The sequence below is a fragment of the Prionailurus viverrinus genome, chromosome A1 (assembly GCF_022837055.1).
Source record: "Prionailurus viverrinus isolate Anna chromosome A1, UM_Priviv_1.0, whole genome shotgun sequence".
In the NCBI taxonomy this organism is placed as follows: Eukaryota; Metazoa; Chordata; class Mammalia; order Carnivora; family Felidae; genus Prionailurus; species Prionailurus viverrinus.
This window is the reverse complement of record NC_062561.1, coordinates 79,333,233-79,351,600: the sequence shown is the minus strand read 5'-3', so window position 1 is coordinate 79,351,600 and position 18,368 is coordinate 79,333,233. Positions and strand designations below refer to the sequence as shown.

The 18,368-nt window shown below is 38.9% G+C and overlaps 1 protein-coding gene across 1 annotated transcript in view; it reads right to left on the bottom strand.

The window, feature by feature from the left end:
- The window catches only part of MYO16 (myosin XVI), a 611,926-nt gene that overhangs the window by 290,100 nt on the left and 303,458 nt on the right, over positions 1-18,368 (bottom strand). The window contains exons 12-13 of the mRNA XM_047874837.1: positions 14,757-14,822; positions 5,298-5,425 (exon numbers count right to left, since the gene is read on the bottom strand). Of these exons, the coding sequence (XP_047730793.1) occupies positions 5,298-5,425; positions 14,757-14,822 (194 nt within the window). The remainder of the gene's footprint in view (positions 1-5,297; positions 5,426-14,756; positions 14,823-18,368) is intronic.

Sequence of the window (18,368 nt, the reverse complement as noted above, 5' to 3'; positions counted from 1 at the left end):
TTTTTTTATCCAAGTCTCCAGCTGCTAACAAAATACTTCCCTTCCCCGCATCCGCGCCGACCATGAATATTTTAATGACTTTCAGAACCACCACTCTGGCAGCCTGAGGGGAGCAGGTGCCAGAGGCCCACGCAAGATAAGGAGCTCCTTTTCTAGGTTCAAGGACATTTGCTTGTAACCTTCTAATTTCAGAGCAGAAACAATTTAGATCACTCGTGTTTGAAATTTCACTTCTACCCTTGTATTCGCTGTTATAAATTGGATGGTTTATAAATCTTGATTTTGTAGAGATTCTGCTCACATTTACGCAGGGTTGGATCTTGAAAACACCATTTTCCTTTTAAAAATGGCGCTCCTTCTTTCAGATGAAATTTACTAAGGGCCTACTATGTGCCGGAGTCTAGGCCAGGCTGCAGAGCTCAAGAGGTGCATCCGTGGGCAATCCGGGGGGCATCATCCATCATCCGGGATGCTCTCCAATGAACACCAAGCACATCACGAATGCATACTCAAACTGCAGTGGAGCACAGCAAACAATGTGCCAGCAGGTGGAAGAAACCAGGGAGGACTTTGGGGGGTAGGCTCATTCTTGGAGAAAGGGTAGCAAAGGCAGCCTTCACCCAACATGAAACACTCAACCGGTTCTTCCGCAGCATCTATTCTGAAACCGGAAACAGGTGGTGCATGGACGATGGTGAACGCAGCCGGCAGTCTGCACAGCTGGGAGGGTGTGCGGCTGCACTGGAGGTCACGTGAGTGCCTTCCCCGCTCTCGCCACTGCGCATGCTCTGTCACTCCACGTGGGGGTAGACAGAATGATCAATTCTCTTACCTGGCCAAAATCACTAGCAATTTCAACCATCTCATAAAATCTCAAAACGGGCATATTTTGTTGAAACTCTGAGTAAAATACAAGGAAATTAAAAAAAAAAAAGGATACAGCACAGGGCAGGGTAGGATATCATATTGCAACTAAAAATCCTAGCATGATGTGTTCAAGAAATATCCCTTGATCTGAAAACCCAGTATATGATTAAACTAGAAACTGACGGAGGATTTTGGGCAGTGCCCATCATGGACCCATAGAAATCTGAAAGCTTATTTGAATAGCCTTGTCTGCAAAACCTGCACGTGACAGAGGCTGACCTTATTCTGCTAACTTCACAAGTTACTTCTATGTTCAGCTTATAACATTAATTTGGATTTGCTCAACACACTGTTAGGATAATGGATTTTTGTCACATGTGCTCTGACAATTAATTAAAACCATCTATCAAGGCCTTCAGAAAATTAAAGATAAGATTGATTATGGTGAACACCAGACTCTCAGTTATAACCCACGACAAAGATCTGAAAATTATTAAAAACTGTTTCTCAAGATGAAGCTTTGTGTGCTAGAGAGGCCTATAATTATCAATCAAGTGAAAAATAAAATAGAAATTTGAAAATAAAAGTTAGAAATTCCTGCTCCAGTCCTAAGTTATAGGACATGTATTCCAGGAATATTTGCATTTTGATCTCCAAATCTTAAATTATCCTTTGTAAATGCTGGTTATGAGACACAATAGACTCTTGGCTGTGATCTTTTCTTTCTTTTTTAATTTATTGTCAAGTTAGCTAACATACGGTGTAGTCTTGGCTTCAGGAGTAGATTCTCATGATTCATCACTTACATACAACACCCAGTGCTCATCCCAACAAGTCCCCTCCTCAATGCCCATCACCCATTTTCCCCACCCCACCAACCCCCCCACCCACACCAACCCTGCTTGTTCTCTGTATTTAAGGGTCTCTAATGGTTTGTGTTCCTCTCTGTTTGCATCTTATTTTTCCTTCCCTTTCCCTGTGGTCTTCTGTTAGGTTTCTCAAACTCCACATATGACTGAAATCATGTGATACCTGTCTTTCTCCAGCTGACTTATTTCACTTAGCCTAATACTCTGCAGTTCTATCCACGTTGTTGCAAAGGGCAACATTTCATTCTTTTTCATTGCTGAGTAGTATTCCATTGTGTGTGTGTGTGTGTGTGTGTGTGTGTGTGTGTGTGTGTGTGTGTATGCCACATCTTTATTCATTCATCAGTTGATGGACATTTGGGCTCTTTCCATAATTTGGCTATTATTGATAGTGCTTCCCTGATCTTTTAAACAATGTATTTAGTTGAGTTCTAAACTTACTAATTTTAATGAATTAGTATAATAAATGCAGAAAGCCTTTATCGTAGTCAAGACAATCAAGGAAGTAAAGAAGCCATATAAAAACATCAATCCTGAAAGAAGAGGATGACTAAAATAGTAAATCCCTGTGATCACACATTTGTTCTTCACTTCTTGAAACCTGAACAGGAGTGCCTGGGTGGCTCCGTTGGTTGTGTGTCCAACTTTTGATTTTGGCTCAGGTCACGATCTCATGGTTCATGAGCTCGAGCCCTGCATTGACCATGGTGGACCATGCTTGGGATTCTCTCTCTCCCTCCCTGTCTGCCCCTCCTCTGCTCTCTCTCTCTCTCTCTCTCTCTCTCTCTCTGAAAAATAAGTAAATAAATAACCAAACAAACATTAAAAAAGAAAAAAACCTGAACGAGGAAAAAAAGTTTTTTCAGAAAGACTGAAAGACACATGGCATTATTAGCCTTTAAAAATGTCCCAAAGAGGGGCACCTGGGTGGCTCAGTCAGTTAAGCGTCCGACTTCGGCTCAGGTCATGATCTTGCAGTCCATGAGTTCGAGCCCCGCATTGGGCTCTGTGCAGACAGCTCAGAGCCTGGAGTCTGTTTCAGATTCTGTGTCTCCCTCTCTCTCTGCCCCTCCCCCTGCTCATGCTCTGTCTCTCTCTCTGTCTCAGAAATAAATAAATGCTAATTTTTTTAAAAAAAATAAATAAAAAATATAAATAAATAAATAAATTAAAATGTCCCAAAGAAATACTAATTCTGCAGAATATTAGCAAGCCCAACTGGAAAAGCAATCCCATGAGCAAATTCATGTAGAAAGCACTGGGTTAAAGATAAATGGGTTTTTATTGAGAAGGGCACCTTTGGCGATGAGCACTGGGTGTTGTATGGAAACCAATTTGACAATAAATTTCATATTAAAAAAACGATAAACGGGCTTCTTTACTAAAAGAACTTGCTAGATATTATGAAATCTGTAGCAGGCAGACTCCCAAAGGATATGATTCTTTGGCTCCTCAGAGCTTCGCTAAGACCTATGCGTTTCAAAAGAATTAAGCAGATTCAATAAGAACTTAGGAAAACCCACAGATTTGTGCCCAGCATTTTAGGGAAGGCTGGGTGGGCTGCCAGAAGCCTCCTTGAGCAGGCTGCAGGGGGCAAGCCACGCACTGGTGTCTGGCTTGGAGAGTGGGGAAGCTTCGTTCACGCCCAGAAGCCAGACTATGGGTTCACATCCCACATACAGCATCCACTGGACCCTAGACTAATTACTCACCATTTACTAATTCACACTATTGGGCTCACATCCCAGATTCACTATTTACTGATCACGAGGCCCTAGACTAGTTACTCCTTATAATACACAGTCACCTGACCCATAAAATAGTGATGCTAAAGCTATGGGTAAGGCAATACACGGAAAGTACCCAATGGAGGGTCTGGCACTATGTTCTCAATACGTATCAGTTGTTACTACTGCCCACACTATTATATACTCCCCATAATCTCATGGGTTTTTAAAAGTGTTCCCCTTTTCATCAAAGTTACACTAGAAAACCCAACAGAGCAGATAAAAATAGAGTTGCTTGATTGGAGGATGGCGGAGGCCTCCCCTGCTGCCGGCCCCTCCCATCTGGGGACACTTCAGCACAAGTGTGAAAAAACTACTTGCATGCTACTTTGAAAATCAGAACATTGCGGGGCGCCTGGGTGGCGCAGTCGGTTAAGCGTCCGACTTCAGCCAGGTCACGATCTCGCGGTCCGCGAGTTCGAGCCCCGCGTCGGGCTCTGGGCTGATGGCTCAGAGCCGGGAGCCTGTTTCCGATTCTGTGTCTCCCTCTCTCTCTGCCCCTCCCCGGTTCATGCTCTGTCTCTCTCTGTCCCAAAAATAAATAAACGTTGAAAAAAAAAAAATTTAAAAAAAAAAAAAAAAAAAAGAAAATCAGAACATTGAAGTTTGCAACCACCAATCATACCCTCCACTGAACTTCTGACCAAAGTGATAATGTAAAAGTACATAAATAAGTGCTTATTTAAGTATTTAGATGTCTTTCGGGTTCTATGCAGTTGTCCATCTTTACTCACTTTCATTTCACTTTGAGGAGTTATGGAAAGCTTTATTCACACATTTGTTTCCAGTCAACACTACTGATTATAACTCAGGCAAAGCCATGAAGGTTACAGAAGTCCCCTCTGGTAGAATTTTCTCCTAATAAGAAACGTATTTCTTGGGACACCTGGGCAGCTCAGTCAGTTGAGCAACCGACTTTGGCTCAGGTCATGATCTCACGGTTCATGAGTTTGAGCCCTGCATCGGGCTCTGTTCTGACAGCTCAGAGCCTGGAGCCTGCTTCTGATTCTGTGTCTCCCTCTCTCTCTGTTCCTCCCCCACTCATACTCTGTCTCTCTCTCTCTCTCTCTCAAAAATAAATAAAGGTTAAAAAATTTTTAAAAAGAAACATAATTCTCAATGCAGATCTTGTTTTAATACTTAAATAATTTTAAATAATTTATCAGTACATAATCACATTTCACCTCTAGTCTCTACTTCTTGTGGTACTTGTGTGTATGGAGGAGTGGGGGGAAGAATTTTTGCTCTGATGTAAATCACTGTCATGAGCATCTGGTAATTTATGAGCTAATGCTACCATTATGTTTCAGTATAAAATACTTCCGGGTATATACTTTGGGTAAAATACAAGCAAACATAAATACCCAGGAGTGTGTGGGAAAGCCCACATTTGTAAGGTAATAATTTGTGTTTTGTATTTGAGCAGCACCACATTTTGTGAACCATGGTTCGCTAACAGCAGGTGCCTTTCCTTCCCCAGGGTTTCTAAGGCTTGAAAGCAAAAACACTCTGGTTCTAAGTAGTAAATCTTCCAAATGAATTGAGTTTCAGGTTAAGTTTGTTGGTATTGATTCAGCCACACTTGGGGCTATTTCTAATAACAACGATGTCTCTCCTTTGTAATGAGTCAAATGTACTTATTGCCAAGACATACTGGGCTGCCGGGTGCTGAGGAAGTAAATAAACAGAAACCACGAGAAATGAGGACAGCTTGACCGCCAAGCCTCCAGCATGACGCCGAGCATCCATTCGGCTAGGCGCGGGGTGCACTCACCTGAGAATGAAGCACTGGGACCGCTGCTCCTGGAAAAGCTGGTGGAAGGCCCTCTCTGCACAGGAGAAGATGTGGGGCGGCAGGGAGGAGCAGGGCTGCCCCGAGCTGCTGAGATAAAGCTGGGAGACCTGCAAAATGTGTGGGACACAGATGTCTGTGAGAAGGCTCCAGCTCATCTACCTCAGGACACAGTGGACTTCTTTCCAATACACAAATGTGACACAGTCTATTTTTGAATCTCATTTGTAACTACAAAACGTCTGGGAAATTATGCTCTTTCAGCACGTTTTAAGGGTTCACCATGATAAAACAGGGGCATATCCTTGATCCTGAATTACTTGGTCCACAGACTTGAAATTATTCTGCTGTCCTTAAGCAGAGCAACTGACACAAATCCAGTTTAATAGACACCCACGGAGTAAGCTGAACCTGGGCTAATTTACATCAAATGCAATGTCTCTCGGCGACATTTCATTTCCGTAACATAAGATAGAAAGGGTTTTTAATCCGAATAGAAAGCAGTTGCAGTTGAAACACAGAAGAATCTACAAATCTCTCAGAAAAACAAAAATTAACTTAATTTCAGTGACACAGTGATTGATGAGGATTGCCATGGTTCCAGTGTTTTTAGTCCTTTTGAGTTTCTAGTAAATTCTGCTACATTAGAATTAATCATTAAATGACAGGGAGGTGTCTGAGCTATGAAGAAATAGCATACTTATTTTTTTTTATTTATTTTTTTACAAAGTAACTTCCCTGTAGCCTCAAGGATGTCAAGGTTGGGAAGTTCAGAAGAAGATAGAGGGATGAATCCAGACAAGACAAAAGGGCCTAGAGGCTCAGTGTGCCTGTCCTGTGATGGTGGCCTGGGTCTTGGGCTCTGTGGGCATTATGTGGTGATGGGAAAGACCTGAATGAGGCACCCTGACTCGATGGTCACACTGCATCAGGAGCAATTTCCCGATTCCAATGGTGGTATGCGGGTTACACAGGTGAATGCCTTGGTTTGCACAATGTTTGGAAATGCACAAGGCATATACTCAAGGTTGATGGGACACCATGCCAGCAAATCACTTGAAAATGGTTGAGGAGAAACAGTTGTTTGTGCTATTTATCTGCAAATTTTTCATATGTCTGAAGTTATTTAAAACCATAAGGGAAATAATTTTTTTAAATGGACTAAATGATCTACAGCTATAAGAAATAATTGGATGAATCGCACAAACACGATGTTGAGTGCAATCTATCAGACACAGAGAGAACACTCTCGATGATAAAGTATAAAAACAGGTGGAACTAATCTACACTGTTAAGAAGTCACATGCCCTTGGCAAGCTACTAGTGATTGCAGAAGAGTGAGAGTGTGGCTTCTGGAGAGCCAGAAATGTTCTGGATCTGAGGGCTCATGAAAATGTATCCATCTGGACACTTATAAATCCATGAGTACTATATCTCAATAAAAACTCCAAAAAACCCAAAATCTGTAAACACTGGTTCTGGTGCAGAGACCAGAAAAAGAGATCAGTGGAACAGACTAGAGAACTCAACCCAAGCCCACACATGGGTGGGGATTTAGGGCACAAAATGGGCTGTTTCATGCATCAGTCATACAGGATGGTGTTCAAAAAACCGATATTAGTAAAGGAAATAAACACCGATCTCTAGCTCATGTGATATGTAAACATGAATTCCAAATGCATTTAAGTCCCAAATATAAACAGCAAAACATAAAACATTTACACAAGTAAAGAGAATAATACTGTCATGATTTTGGAATAAGTAAATACAGTTCCCAAATACAAATTATAATGGGAAGGATGACTTAATATCACAACAGCACATGTGACAACTGCTTTTCTACCACAAACATCAAACATACAGTAATGATGATAAAAGTCAAAGACAGAGAGGAGATTAAGCTGTGCATAGAATCCATATATTATCCATGTCTTATAAATAACTCCTACAAATATATGCCTACAAAGAAAAACTGGAAATAAAATTGAAAATTGGACAAAGAATATGAACAGAAGAGAATAACTAATAAGCATGAGAAAAGATCAGTAACGCTGTTATCCAAGGAAATCCCATTTCAAACAGCAGGGTAATAGATACAAAATACTGGTAACTTTATCAATGGCACAGTAATAATAATAATAATAATAATAATAATAATAATAATAATAGGGGTGTCTAAGTGCCTCAGTCGGTTAAGCCTCCAACTCTTGATTTTGGCTCAGGTCACCATCTCTCGGTTGTGAATTCGAGCCCTGCATCGGGCTCTGTGCTGACACCTAGCAGAACCTGCTTGGATCTCCTTCTCCCTCTATCTCTCCCCCCCCAAATAAATAAATAAACATTCAAAACAATAATCATAATAATAACAGTAATAATGGCTTACACTTGATGTGTGCTTGCTACTGTTCTAAGCACTTCATACTTATTCATCTAATTCTTGTAGAAATTTACAAGTGGGGTATGAGAATCCTCTCCCTTTTTACAGGTGAGGAAACTGAAGCAAAGAAGTTAGCGACTGGTGCAAGGTCACATGTCTAATTAGCGGTGGGGTTGGTTTCAAAAGGAAGTTTTCGCCAGCACTAGAAAAATGCATCTGCAGTACTGAGGGTTGTTCTTGCTAACTGGAACAGTGATTTAGCAACAACTTCTAAACTGAAGAAGGTAGGCTTGACCGCGAATCTCTCTGAAGAAACTCTTGCACGTCGGCAAAAAAGCACACACAAAACAGTTCTTAGCACTCTTTTGTAAGAGCAGAAAACATGGCAATAATTAAAAATGGGTATAGGGTTTAATGGATGAATATAAGTGATTGTGTTTTAATGTGATAAAATACTATAGGACATTTAGAATAAATTATCTAGACCTAAAACTATCAATATAAAATATTTTTGAAAGCACAGTGACTAATGAAAATTTTCTTTCTTTCTTTTTTTTTTTTGGTAAATGGATATGGTTTGTATGTCCTCTGAATGAATTAAAACAGAAAATAATGAAAAAAATAAAAAATGAAACAGAAAAAAAATGGTATATGCAGTTTTTTCTTGCATGTGTACAACAGGACCCCCCTTATCCACCAGTTATATGTTCCAGGACCCCCAGGGGACACCAAAAACCACAGAGAATACCAAACCCTATATACACTTTTTTTCCTCTATGTACAGAAATATGATAAGGTTTAATGTATAAATTAGGCACAGTAAGATTACCAACAACAACTAAGAATGAAATGGAACACTTATAACAATATGCTATAATAAAAGTTGGCGGGCGCCTGGATAGCTCAGTCAGTTAAGCTTCTAAGTTTGACTGAGGTCACGATCTTGCAGTTCGTGGGTTCAAGCCCCGTGTCGGGCTCTGTGCTGACATCTCAGAGCCTGGAGCCTGTTCTGGGTTGTGTCTCCCTCTCTGCCCCTCTCCCACTCCTGCTCTCTCTCTCTCTCTCTCTCTCTCAAAATAAATAAACATTTTAAAAATTTTAATAAATAAATAAATAAATAAATAAATAAATAAATAAATGTTGTATGAGTATGGTCCCTCTCTCAAAATAACTTCTTGTCTTGTACTCACGCTTCTTCTTGGGATGATGAGAGATGATCAAATGCCTATGTGATGAGACAAAGTACAGTGAGTATCGCAGGCACGTGATGTAGCATCAGGCCACTACTGACTTTCTTTTTTTTTTTCTTAATTTTTTAATATGTTTTTATTTACTTTTGAAGGAGAGAGAGAGAGACAGAGCATGAGCGGGGGAGGAGCAGAGAGAGAGGGAGACACAGAATGGGAAGCAGGCTCCAACCTCTGAGCTGTCAGCACAGAGCCCGACATGGGGCTCGAACCCACGAACTGCGAGATCGTGACCTGAGCCCAAGTCGGACGCCCAACCAACTGAGCCACCCAGGCGCCCAAGGCCACTACTGACTTTCTGATGCTACATTAGAAGGAAGATCAGTCCCTGGCTGACCGTGGGTAAGTGAGACCATGGAAAGCGAAAGCTCAGATAAGAGGGGGTGATTATATGTGTGTATGTATAAAGATTAGATGAAAGGATAATAGTTTCAGGGAAGTGGTTGTCATTGCTCATGAAAAGGAATTTGCCTCTGTTGATAGCACACTACACCATCTGATCTAAGACACCATATAATTAAAACATAGCTTTATTTTCTGTACTGCACAGACAATAAACGTTACAGTTAAACCAAGGCACGATGTGTTCTTACCACTTCTTTATAGCTGCATCCCAATCTCAGGAGAGCATTTGAACAAATACGACTTCTTTATTTGAAATAGTTTTCAAATTTTTGTATTTTTGGTTATTCCAGAATTTAAAATGGCTATCAAAATAATTAATGATAGCAATGTATACACTATAACTCATAAACTGACCAGGGAGTATTAGCCTAGCTGTATTTTCTTGTAGGACAAATATCTGTTCTTTTTGAACACTTGTACTAACACCATTTCACATCCCAAGTCCAACATGGGCCTGATCAAACTCTAACAGAATGCTTTCAAACTCAATCTGTAAAATCTTGCTGAGAATTTCATTAAACGTTACAAACAAAGCCAGACAGAAAAGAGCCAGGAGCATATATGACTCCTACGCCATTTCTTCAAACTACTTAGTGTCACATCTTCTATTTAGGCAAAGTTTTACGAGGCATTAAAGGCGTAATGGATCTTGGGTATCTAAGTTTTTTCATGATTAACTAATAACCTTTCTCAGATCTCTTTTCTTATAAGCCTTCTCCTTTCCATGCAGTGTTAGAGTTTACACTGTAGAATATTCCACCGCTACCACCTGCTAAGACTTAGCTTGATGCTGATTCTATGCTTTATATGTAATGTCAGTACAAAATAATAATGTCAATAATAATAATGCCAATAACTTAATAATAATATTAAATAGATAATAATTAATTCAATTTTTTCTAGTGAAGCTTGAAGATTTTCACTGACACAGTTCTCGTTTTCTGACAAGCCATGTAACCTTTAGATTGGCTACCATTGCCTTCAGCATTAATAACATTATTGCGTATTCTCATGTGGTCCGGCAAATATCATCAGCGTCAGCCACTCTCTTTCGCGCGTGCCTTCTCTCTCCGCTTCACCTCATTCTCTCCCCGTCTGCATCATCTGGAAACCAGAGGATTCTGGTCGGCGGAAATTTTAAGTGCTCTGTTGTAGCTCATGGGGGACATGGCATCACGTCAGCCTCACTCATGGGTACCTCCCTGTGCCGGACTCTCTAGTTCCAATGAATAAGGTCTTTCTTTTTTAAAGAATCTTCCCTCCCTCTTTCCACCATGCACGACCCCTCTCAGTAAACTGCTGGGAGACTGCAGAATCCTGCCCCATTCGGATGTTTGAAGCCAACCACGCAGTCCCACAGCGGATGAGAGGGCCAGGCCCAGGCCCCCCAGCTGTCTGGATCCCATAACCCGTGGAACCTTCCTGACGTCAACAGCGTGACTCACAGGGGCTGTTGGCGTCACAGTATGGTATGAACAGGTCACTCTACTTGTGTGAGTGGGTTACCTACTCATTGTCTACATATCTATATATAGATGACATATTATGAAAAAAAGGTGTTTTACAAAGGAGCACATATAATAATTAAAAAAATTGCCTGAGGGCTTGGCATTTGTGCTGAGAGAAGAGTCCGTCACGCATTTTGCTCTGGGGTTAGGTGACCTGGATTTAAATTCTGTCCCTACCATCGTGGAAGGCTTTAGAAAATTTGCTAAATCCACATGAGGCTTTTATCACCTCCAAATGGAAATGACAATTCTTATACTGATTGCGTTGCCTTTTGTGATTATGTGACGACATACGTGATGGCTTTTGCAGCAGGCCTGCCACGTGATGAGCCCTAGACAGCACCAGGTCTCTTTCCAGCCCCACTCGTCCAGAGGCAATGAGCTCTGCTCAGTCCCTCCAGCTCCGCGCCAAACTCGAACACGCAATGGGAATATTAGGAGACCGACGGTAATCAGAATCTGAAAGCTAATGAAGCCCTAAGCCAGGCATCCCACACTAATGCCACTTTACACAGTGGGACAGCTTAATCTCATTGCCAGTAGCAGCTGAAAATGGGTACGATCATTTTTGTGCCCTTGTGTACGCAAAACCATAATTTTGAGAGATAATCTCCAGGTAGTTTATCTGGAATGGTGTCATCATTTCGTACATGGGAGATGTCCAGGTGGTAGATCTTTGGTTTATGAAGTCCAAGGTAAAGGTCATGGTGAGGAATACCTGAGAAAAGCCTGATGTTGTTGCTTGAGGGCATAATTGTGTATCTGTTGCTGACGTGTTCGCCCTCAGGACGTTCACTTGTTTGCTGGTTTCCGCAATGATACAAACACCAAGATGTTCATCCTTTCTGATTACTACCTCGACAATGTGTTAGATCTGGTTCTTTAGTGGCCGCCATCTGTCTCGTCACTGTTGTCTCTCCATCCCTCCTCCCTCCTGTTCCTCCTCCCCCTTTAACTCTCCTCCTTCTTCATTGCTTTCTATTATTTTTCTCCCTCATTCCTTTTTAAAAATGTTTATCATTTTGAGAGAGAGGGAGAGAGCACAAGCAGGGGAGGGGCAGAGAAGGAGGGAAAGAGAGAATCCCAAGCAGGTTCCGCCCGGTCACAGAGCTTGCCACGGGGCTCAAACTCACAAACCATGAGGTCATAACCTGAGCCAAAATCAAGAGTTGCTTAACCAACTGAGCCACCCAGGTGCCCCTCCACCTCATTCTTAAATGTGGTATGAGTCTTAGAAATCTTACAAAATGAAATACTCATGTGAATTATTCCTAATCTTGCATCCGATGTCAAATCTCAACATTATTTCAATTTAACCTCCAAAAACTTCACATATTCACCTGAATCTGGTTTTTCCTCAAAAATTTTTCTTTTCCTTCATGTTCTTTTTTGTTATGCATCCTTCTAGACCCACAAATTAAAAACCTGTGTCTCCAACAGATGCCCTTCTCTTTATTTTTTCCTCAAGCTTTTTATCAGTGCATATTTTATCTAAATAGATTTATTTTCCTCTTACTTTCTATGCCAGCGTCTGTTGGAAATGATAGATATAAAGGATAATACATATAAGTTATATGTTGCATTCACCATTTTAAGTTTTAATGAACTGTTCCTGCAAAAATCTCAATATATCATATCTTGTTCCTACAATAATATAGAAATAAGTTTCTTTTTTTTAATTTTTTTTTATTAACGTTTATTTATTTTTGAGACAGAGACAGAGCATGAACGGGGGAGGGCCAGAGAGAGAGGGAGACACAGAATCGGAAGCAGGCTCCAGGCTCTGAGCCATCAGCCCAGAGCCCAACACGGGGCTCGAATTCACGGACCGTGAGATCGTGACCTTAGCCGAAGTCGGACGTTCAACCGACTGAGCCACCCAGGAGCCCCTAGCAATATGTTTCTTGATGTGTCTCTCCTTTCTCTGTTAATGTGTATTTCTGAAAGAACTGAAAATACAGCTTGATATTTGAAGGTGTAAAACTGCCACACTGTTAACACCGTAAAAACAAACCACAAAGTCACAGGCTTGTTTCATTTGAGATACACTATATATTATAACATGATAAGTAATGCCATACTAAAATAATTTATTATGTTAAATTTTCCCTAATACTTAGAATTTGACCTCTAGGTCTATAGAAGCATTTAAATAAAATATATGTATCTATATATTTTATTCAATTAGTTAAAACTAGCTTTTGTCTCACCAGAAGATTCTTACTGACTCTAAGATCAAATGTAAAAACATAAATATAAGCCAGGAACAACACACTAAGTGTCAACGTTAAATAGCAGGGGTTCTCTCTCTCTCTGTCTCTTAAATTGAATAATAATGAACTTATGAAAAACCAAAGATGAAGAATTCTGTAAAGCTTGTGTAAGGCAAAATAAAAAGCCCCAAATACTTATAAAAGGAAAAAGTTCAAAATATAATGTTATAATTTAAAACAACTACCCAAATTAAACTCCAAGAACTTAGAAAGAAGGAGACAACAGAAATAAAGAAGCAGAAATCAATTATATAGAGAATAAATATACACTAGAAAAAAATTAAAAGTCAAGAGATGCTTTTCTTTGAAAAGAGTAATACAATCAATAAATTCCTAGCAAACGGATTTTAAAAAGTCAGAGAAGGCCCAAATTACCAACATATGGAATGAAAATAAATCACTCAAATTCTACACACATTAAAAAAATAGGATCATGAATAATTATATGCCAAAAACTTTTGAAGATTAAATGTAAGAAACAGAATCCTTGAAAAACAAAATTACTAAAAACTGACATCAAAAGAAATAAAAACACGAGTAGTCCATATGTCTATCTAATAATCACAGGTTAATGTTACTCCTCTGGCAGAACTGCTGATCCCTCTTGTCCTGGGCTATCATGCACCCACACAGTCAGACTGCCCAGGGCTAAGGCTGGGATTGGGCTGAGTGGAATAAGGACAGTAGGCAAGGGGCAGTGGTTTCAAAGCAACAGTGGAAGGGACTTTGGGAAGAAGGGTGGAGTTTGGGGTAGTTAGGGTGCACTCTCTTTCTCAGAAGGTGTTTCTGTAAGAATGCTTCAATGATTCCTTGGGAGCTTCAAGAAGGTGATGTCTCTATCCCTTCCCCTCTCCCTCTCCCTCTTCTCCACACTTCCTCTTGCCACCTCCCTCTTCAACTTCTCTGAGCATGTCCCTGTTTCAAGAACCTGTATCTACTCCTCTCTCCTGTTTGTCATGTTCCTGCTCCCTACGAGGGATTCTGCTTTAACTGGAAACCGCCTTGTGAACAAAAGAGAGAGAGAGAGAGAGAGAGAGAGAGAGAGAGAGAGAGAGAGAGAGAGAAAGAGAGCGCTTGCACAATGATATTTTGATCTCTTACTACTCAAAAATCATACTGTGTTTTCAGTTGCCTGGAATAATTTTCCAAAAGCAATTGCTCTTTTAATTTTGAAAGTCTCATAATTTAAAGTAGAAAGTCATTTGGAAAAATGTATAAATGCAATAATATCCTTTCGTATTCTCACGGTTCTAACATCATAGAACTTTTCTGAAAGAGGTCATGATGTTAAATACTTTACACCAACTGACCTTGAATTAGTCAGGAAGGAATGGAAAACAGAGTAACGCATTATTTAATTTTAGAAGTCTGTCTAGTGACTACAATTATAGGAAAATTACACATTATAAGTGCAAAGGAATCTTTTGATAAAAATAACATCCCGTTCCATTTTTGTCTCAGGACAAATTAAAGTCACTATTACGCAAATATTCAGTTTAGAGTTTTCTGAGAAGTTTCTGACTTTACTTATTGTTTGCAGGTTTCTTCTCAATCGATCATTTGATATGGATAGGTACGTCTAGTGGGTGTTACCCTACATTATTAAATGGTATTCAAAATTTTATACTCACCATGGTGGAATAAATTGGAAGCTCTTTGAATGGGTTAACAAGCAAGAGGATGTCTCCAATAAAAGTCTGTTAAAAGAAAAGGATACAAGGGGTCAGTGGACTATATAAATAGGACACTTACAATTAAAAATTATAGAATTTTTAAATCATTGTGCAAAATACAGAGAACAAATAAAAGCCGTATTTTAACATTTTGTGATCCTATGGAGAGTTTGTAAATAAAGAAACACAAAAATATAATTCAAATAAAATAAAACTGATAGGCTTGCTCCACCGACCACATAACAACTCAAATAACTGGATTCTAAGAATTTCTTTTCTTAAAGAGGCTTTGTGAGAACCAGAGTGAATAAAAAATATAACATTAAAACACATGGCAAAAAATGCTGAAGGTAATAAAGTAATGAGTTCTATGCTGCTACAGAACAATAATAAGATGCATAACGCAAATTTAAAGTACAAAAAAGTAAATATAAATAATTTGCGATTAAAAAAGGATAAGTAGGGGCGCCTGGGTGGCGCAGTCGCTTAAGCGTCTGACTTCAGCCAGGTCACGATCTCGCGGTCCGTGAGGTCGAGCCCCGCGTCAGGCTCTGGGCTGATGGCTCAGAGCCTGGAGCCTGTTTCCGATTCTGTGTCTCCCTCTCTCTCTGCCCCTCCCCCGTTCATGCTCTGTCTCTCTCTGTCCCAAAAATAAATAAATGTTGAAAAAAAAATTAAAAAAAAAAGGACAAGTAATGAGATATAAAGGCACAAAGAACAGATGGAATAAATAGAAACCAAATAATAAAATGACAGATTTAAACCCCAAAACATCAGTAATTACATCAAATGCAAAACTACTAAATACTCTAATTAAATGACAAAGATTATGAACTGGATTAAAGTACTTTAAATATATAGATTAAGAAAATTAGAAAGTAAAAAGATAAAACAAGATATACCTGCAAACAATAATAACAAAAATGTGATTTAGCAATACTCAATTCATGAAAAAATAAATAAAAGTGATGAAAAGGGACATTGCACAATGATAACATGTTAAACCAATCAGGAATATATGGCAATTTAAAATTTCTATGAGACTAAAATTTAGCACAAAATGCATGAAGCAAAAACAGCTGTAAAGAGAAAAATTCAACACAGTAGTGGGGATTTGCAACCATTTGTTTTAGTAACTCATGGAATAAGCAATGTTGAAATAATTACCACGTTGACTGACTTATACACAACACTGTTAGCAAACAATTGCAGAATATACATTCTTTGAAATGGATCACAGACCAGTTCCATTGTATTTAAAGGACTTGAATCACACAGAGTATGTACTCTGATTATGGCAGAAATAAGACAGAGATTATCAATCGATATCTAGAAAATTACAAAATGTCTAGGAATTATACAATACATCTGCAAATAACCTATGAGCCTAAAAAGGAGCTACAATGAAAATGAGAAAATATTTTGGTTATCTCCTAATTTGTGAGATGCAACTGAAGGTATATTTAGTATGGAAATTATTGCCTGATATGGTATTTATAATGCTAGAAAAGAAGAAAAGCTGGTAATTAACGATCTAAATGTCCTTTTCAAGGAGCACATCCGATTACATCAAATTATACAGAAATAAATAATCAGTATAATAGTAGAAATTAAAAGACTAGAAACAAAAGTCAGAAGGTGGCCTTTGGTGAGTACACTAACAAGACTTCGGAAACAAGAGAAAATGCACAAGCTACTAGTATCCAAAATACGACATTACTACAGACAGTATAGACATGAAAACAGATGAAGAGATATTAGGAATCATACTTTAGTCACTGTGGCTGGATATTTAGATAATGTGATAATGTGACAACAATCCACCATCTTACCAAAACGAACACAGTAAGATATAGAATGTCTCACGACTTTATTTTTCTGAAAAAGAACTTTGAATCTCTAAGAAACCTTTCCACCAAGAAAATTTAAACTTCACTGGTGAATTCTTCCCAACATCAATGAACAAGATAAATGTTACACAAATTATTTTAGAATATAACAGAAAAGGAACGCCATTACATTTAAGAGGCCTGCCTAAACTTGGTATTACACACCTAACTAGTATATTCAAAGAAAGGAAATTTACAGGTTTCTCTTTCATTAAGTACATGCAAAAATCGTGAACAAAATATTGACAAATTAAATCCAGTAATACATTCAGCAGATAATCTGTTTCAACCAAGTAGGCTTTATTCTAGTAATGCAAGGTTGGCTTCATATTAGAAAACCAACTGTTACAATTTATAATGCTAAAGAGTAGGGATGTCTGAGTGGCTCAGTCAGTTGGGCAGCTGAATTCAGCTCGGGTCATGATCTCACAGTCTGAGTTTAAGCCTTGCGTCGGGCTCTGTGCTGACAGCTTGGAGCCTGGAGCCTGCTTCAGATTCTGTGTCTCCCTCTCTCTCTGCCCCTCCCCTGCTTATTCTCTGTCTCTTTCTTAAAAAATAATACATACTAAAAAAAATTTTCCAATACTAAAGAGTAAAGAATAAAAGCCATATGATCATCTCAATACATGTCAGAAAACATTTAATAGCATTCGATGCCCACTCCTGACTGAAGATAATAATAACTTCGAAAAGTATTAATATAAGGAAGTTAATCAAATAACATTCAACTAGATCTATGGCAGGGTTACTGCAAACAACGTGCTTAATGATAAAACATTGAAAGCTTTGCCCTGGGATCCAAAACGAGGTAGGGATGCCTAATATTGTCACTTCCAGTCATCTTTCTATTAAGAGTACCATCCCATGAAATAAAATAAGAAAAGAAAGCAAGGACGCTATCAAGATTTAAAAGAAAAAAATAAAAGCCATTATCTACATACCATATAACGGTATGTGCTGAAAATCCCAAAGAATCTCCATATAAATCCATGTTTACATATGAATTTAGCAAGATTGGCAGATAAAATATGCATATTACAATCGAATTATATCTCCATATTTGTCATAAACAATAAGAAAATGAAATTCCCTTGTAATTTTCAATAAGAAAATAACATTTATTATAGCATTATAGCATCAAAACTTGAAAAATGCCCAGAAACAGGTATAATATAAAGGGTCCAGAGTTCTACACCAAACGTTTAAAAATGTTCCAGAGAAATGAAACACAACCAAAAGAGGGATATTAACCTTCCATGATATATAGAAGACTTCCATGTGTTAAGATCTATCATACTGCCATAGCTATTAAGATCTTTCGGTCCTGGTTTAGACACAAATGGATCCATTCATACAACAGAATATGTATTCTCCTCCCCATGGTCATCTTGTTATGACTGTGGGGGAACACTACTCTGGACACTTCTCTTGCACCACTGTGAAATCACTTCCACCCTAGTAACATACCTTAAATGTTAAAGTTAACACAATCAAACTACCAGAAGAAATACAGGAAACTAGCCTCGGCCAAATTTTATGACCAAGGCCAAATTTTCTTAAGTGGGACACAAAAAAACACTCAACGTAAAGAATTTTGTGAAAATTGCAAACTTCTATTCTGCACACCTATTCCATAGAGCTATTCGCAGACGAAAATGGAAGCCGCCAACTGGGAGAAAAT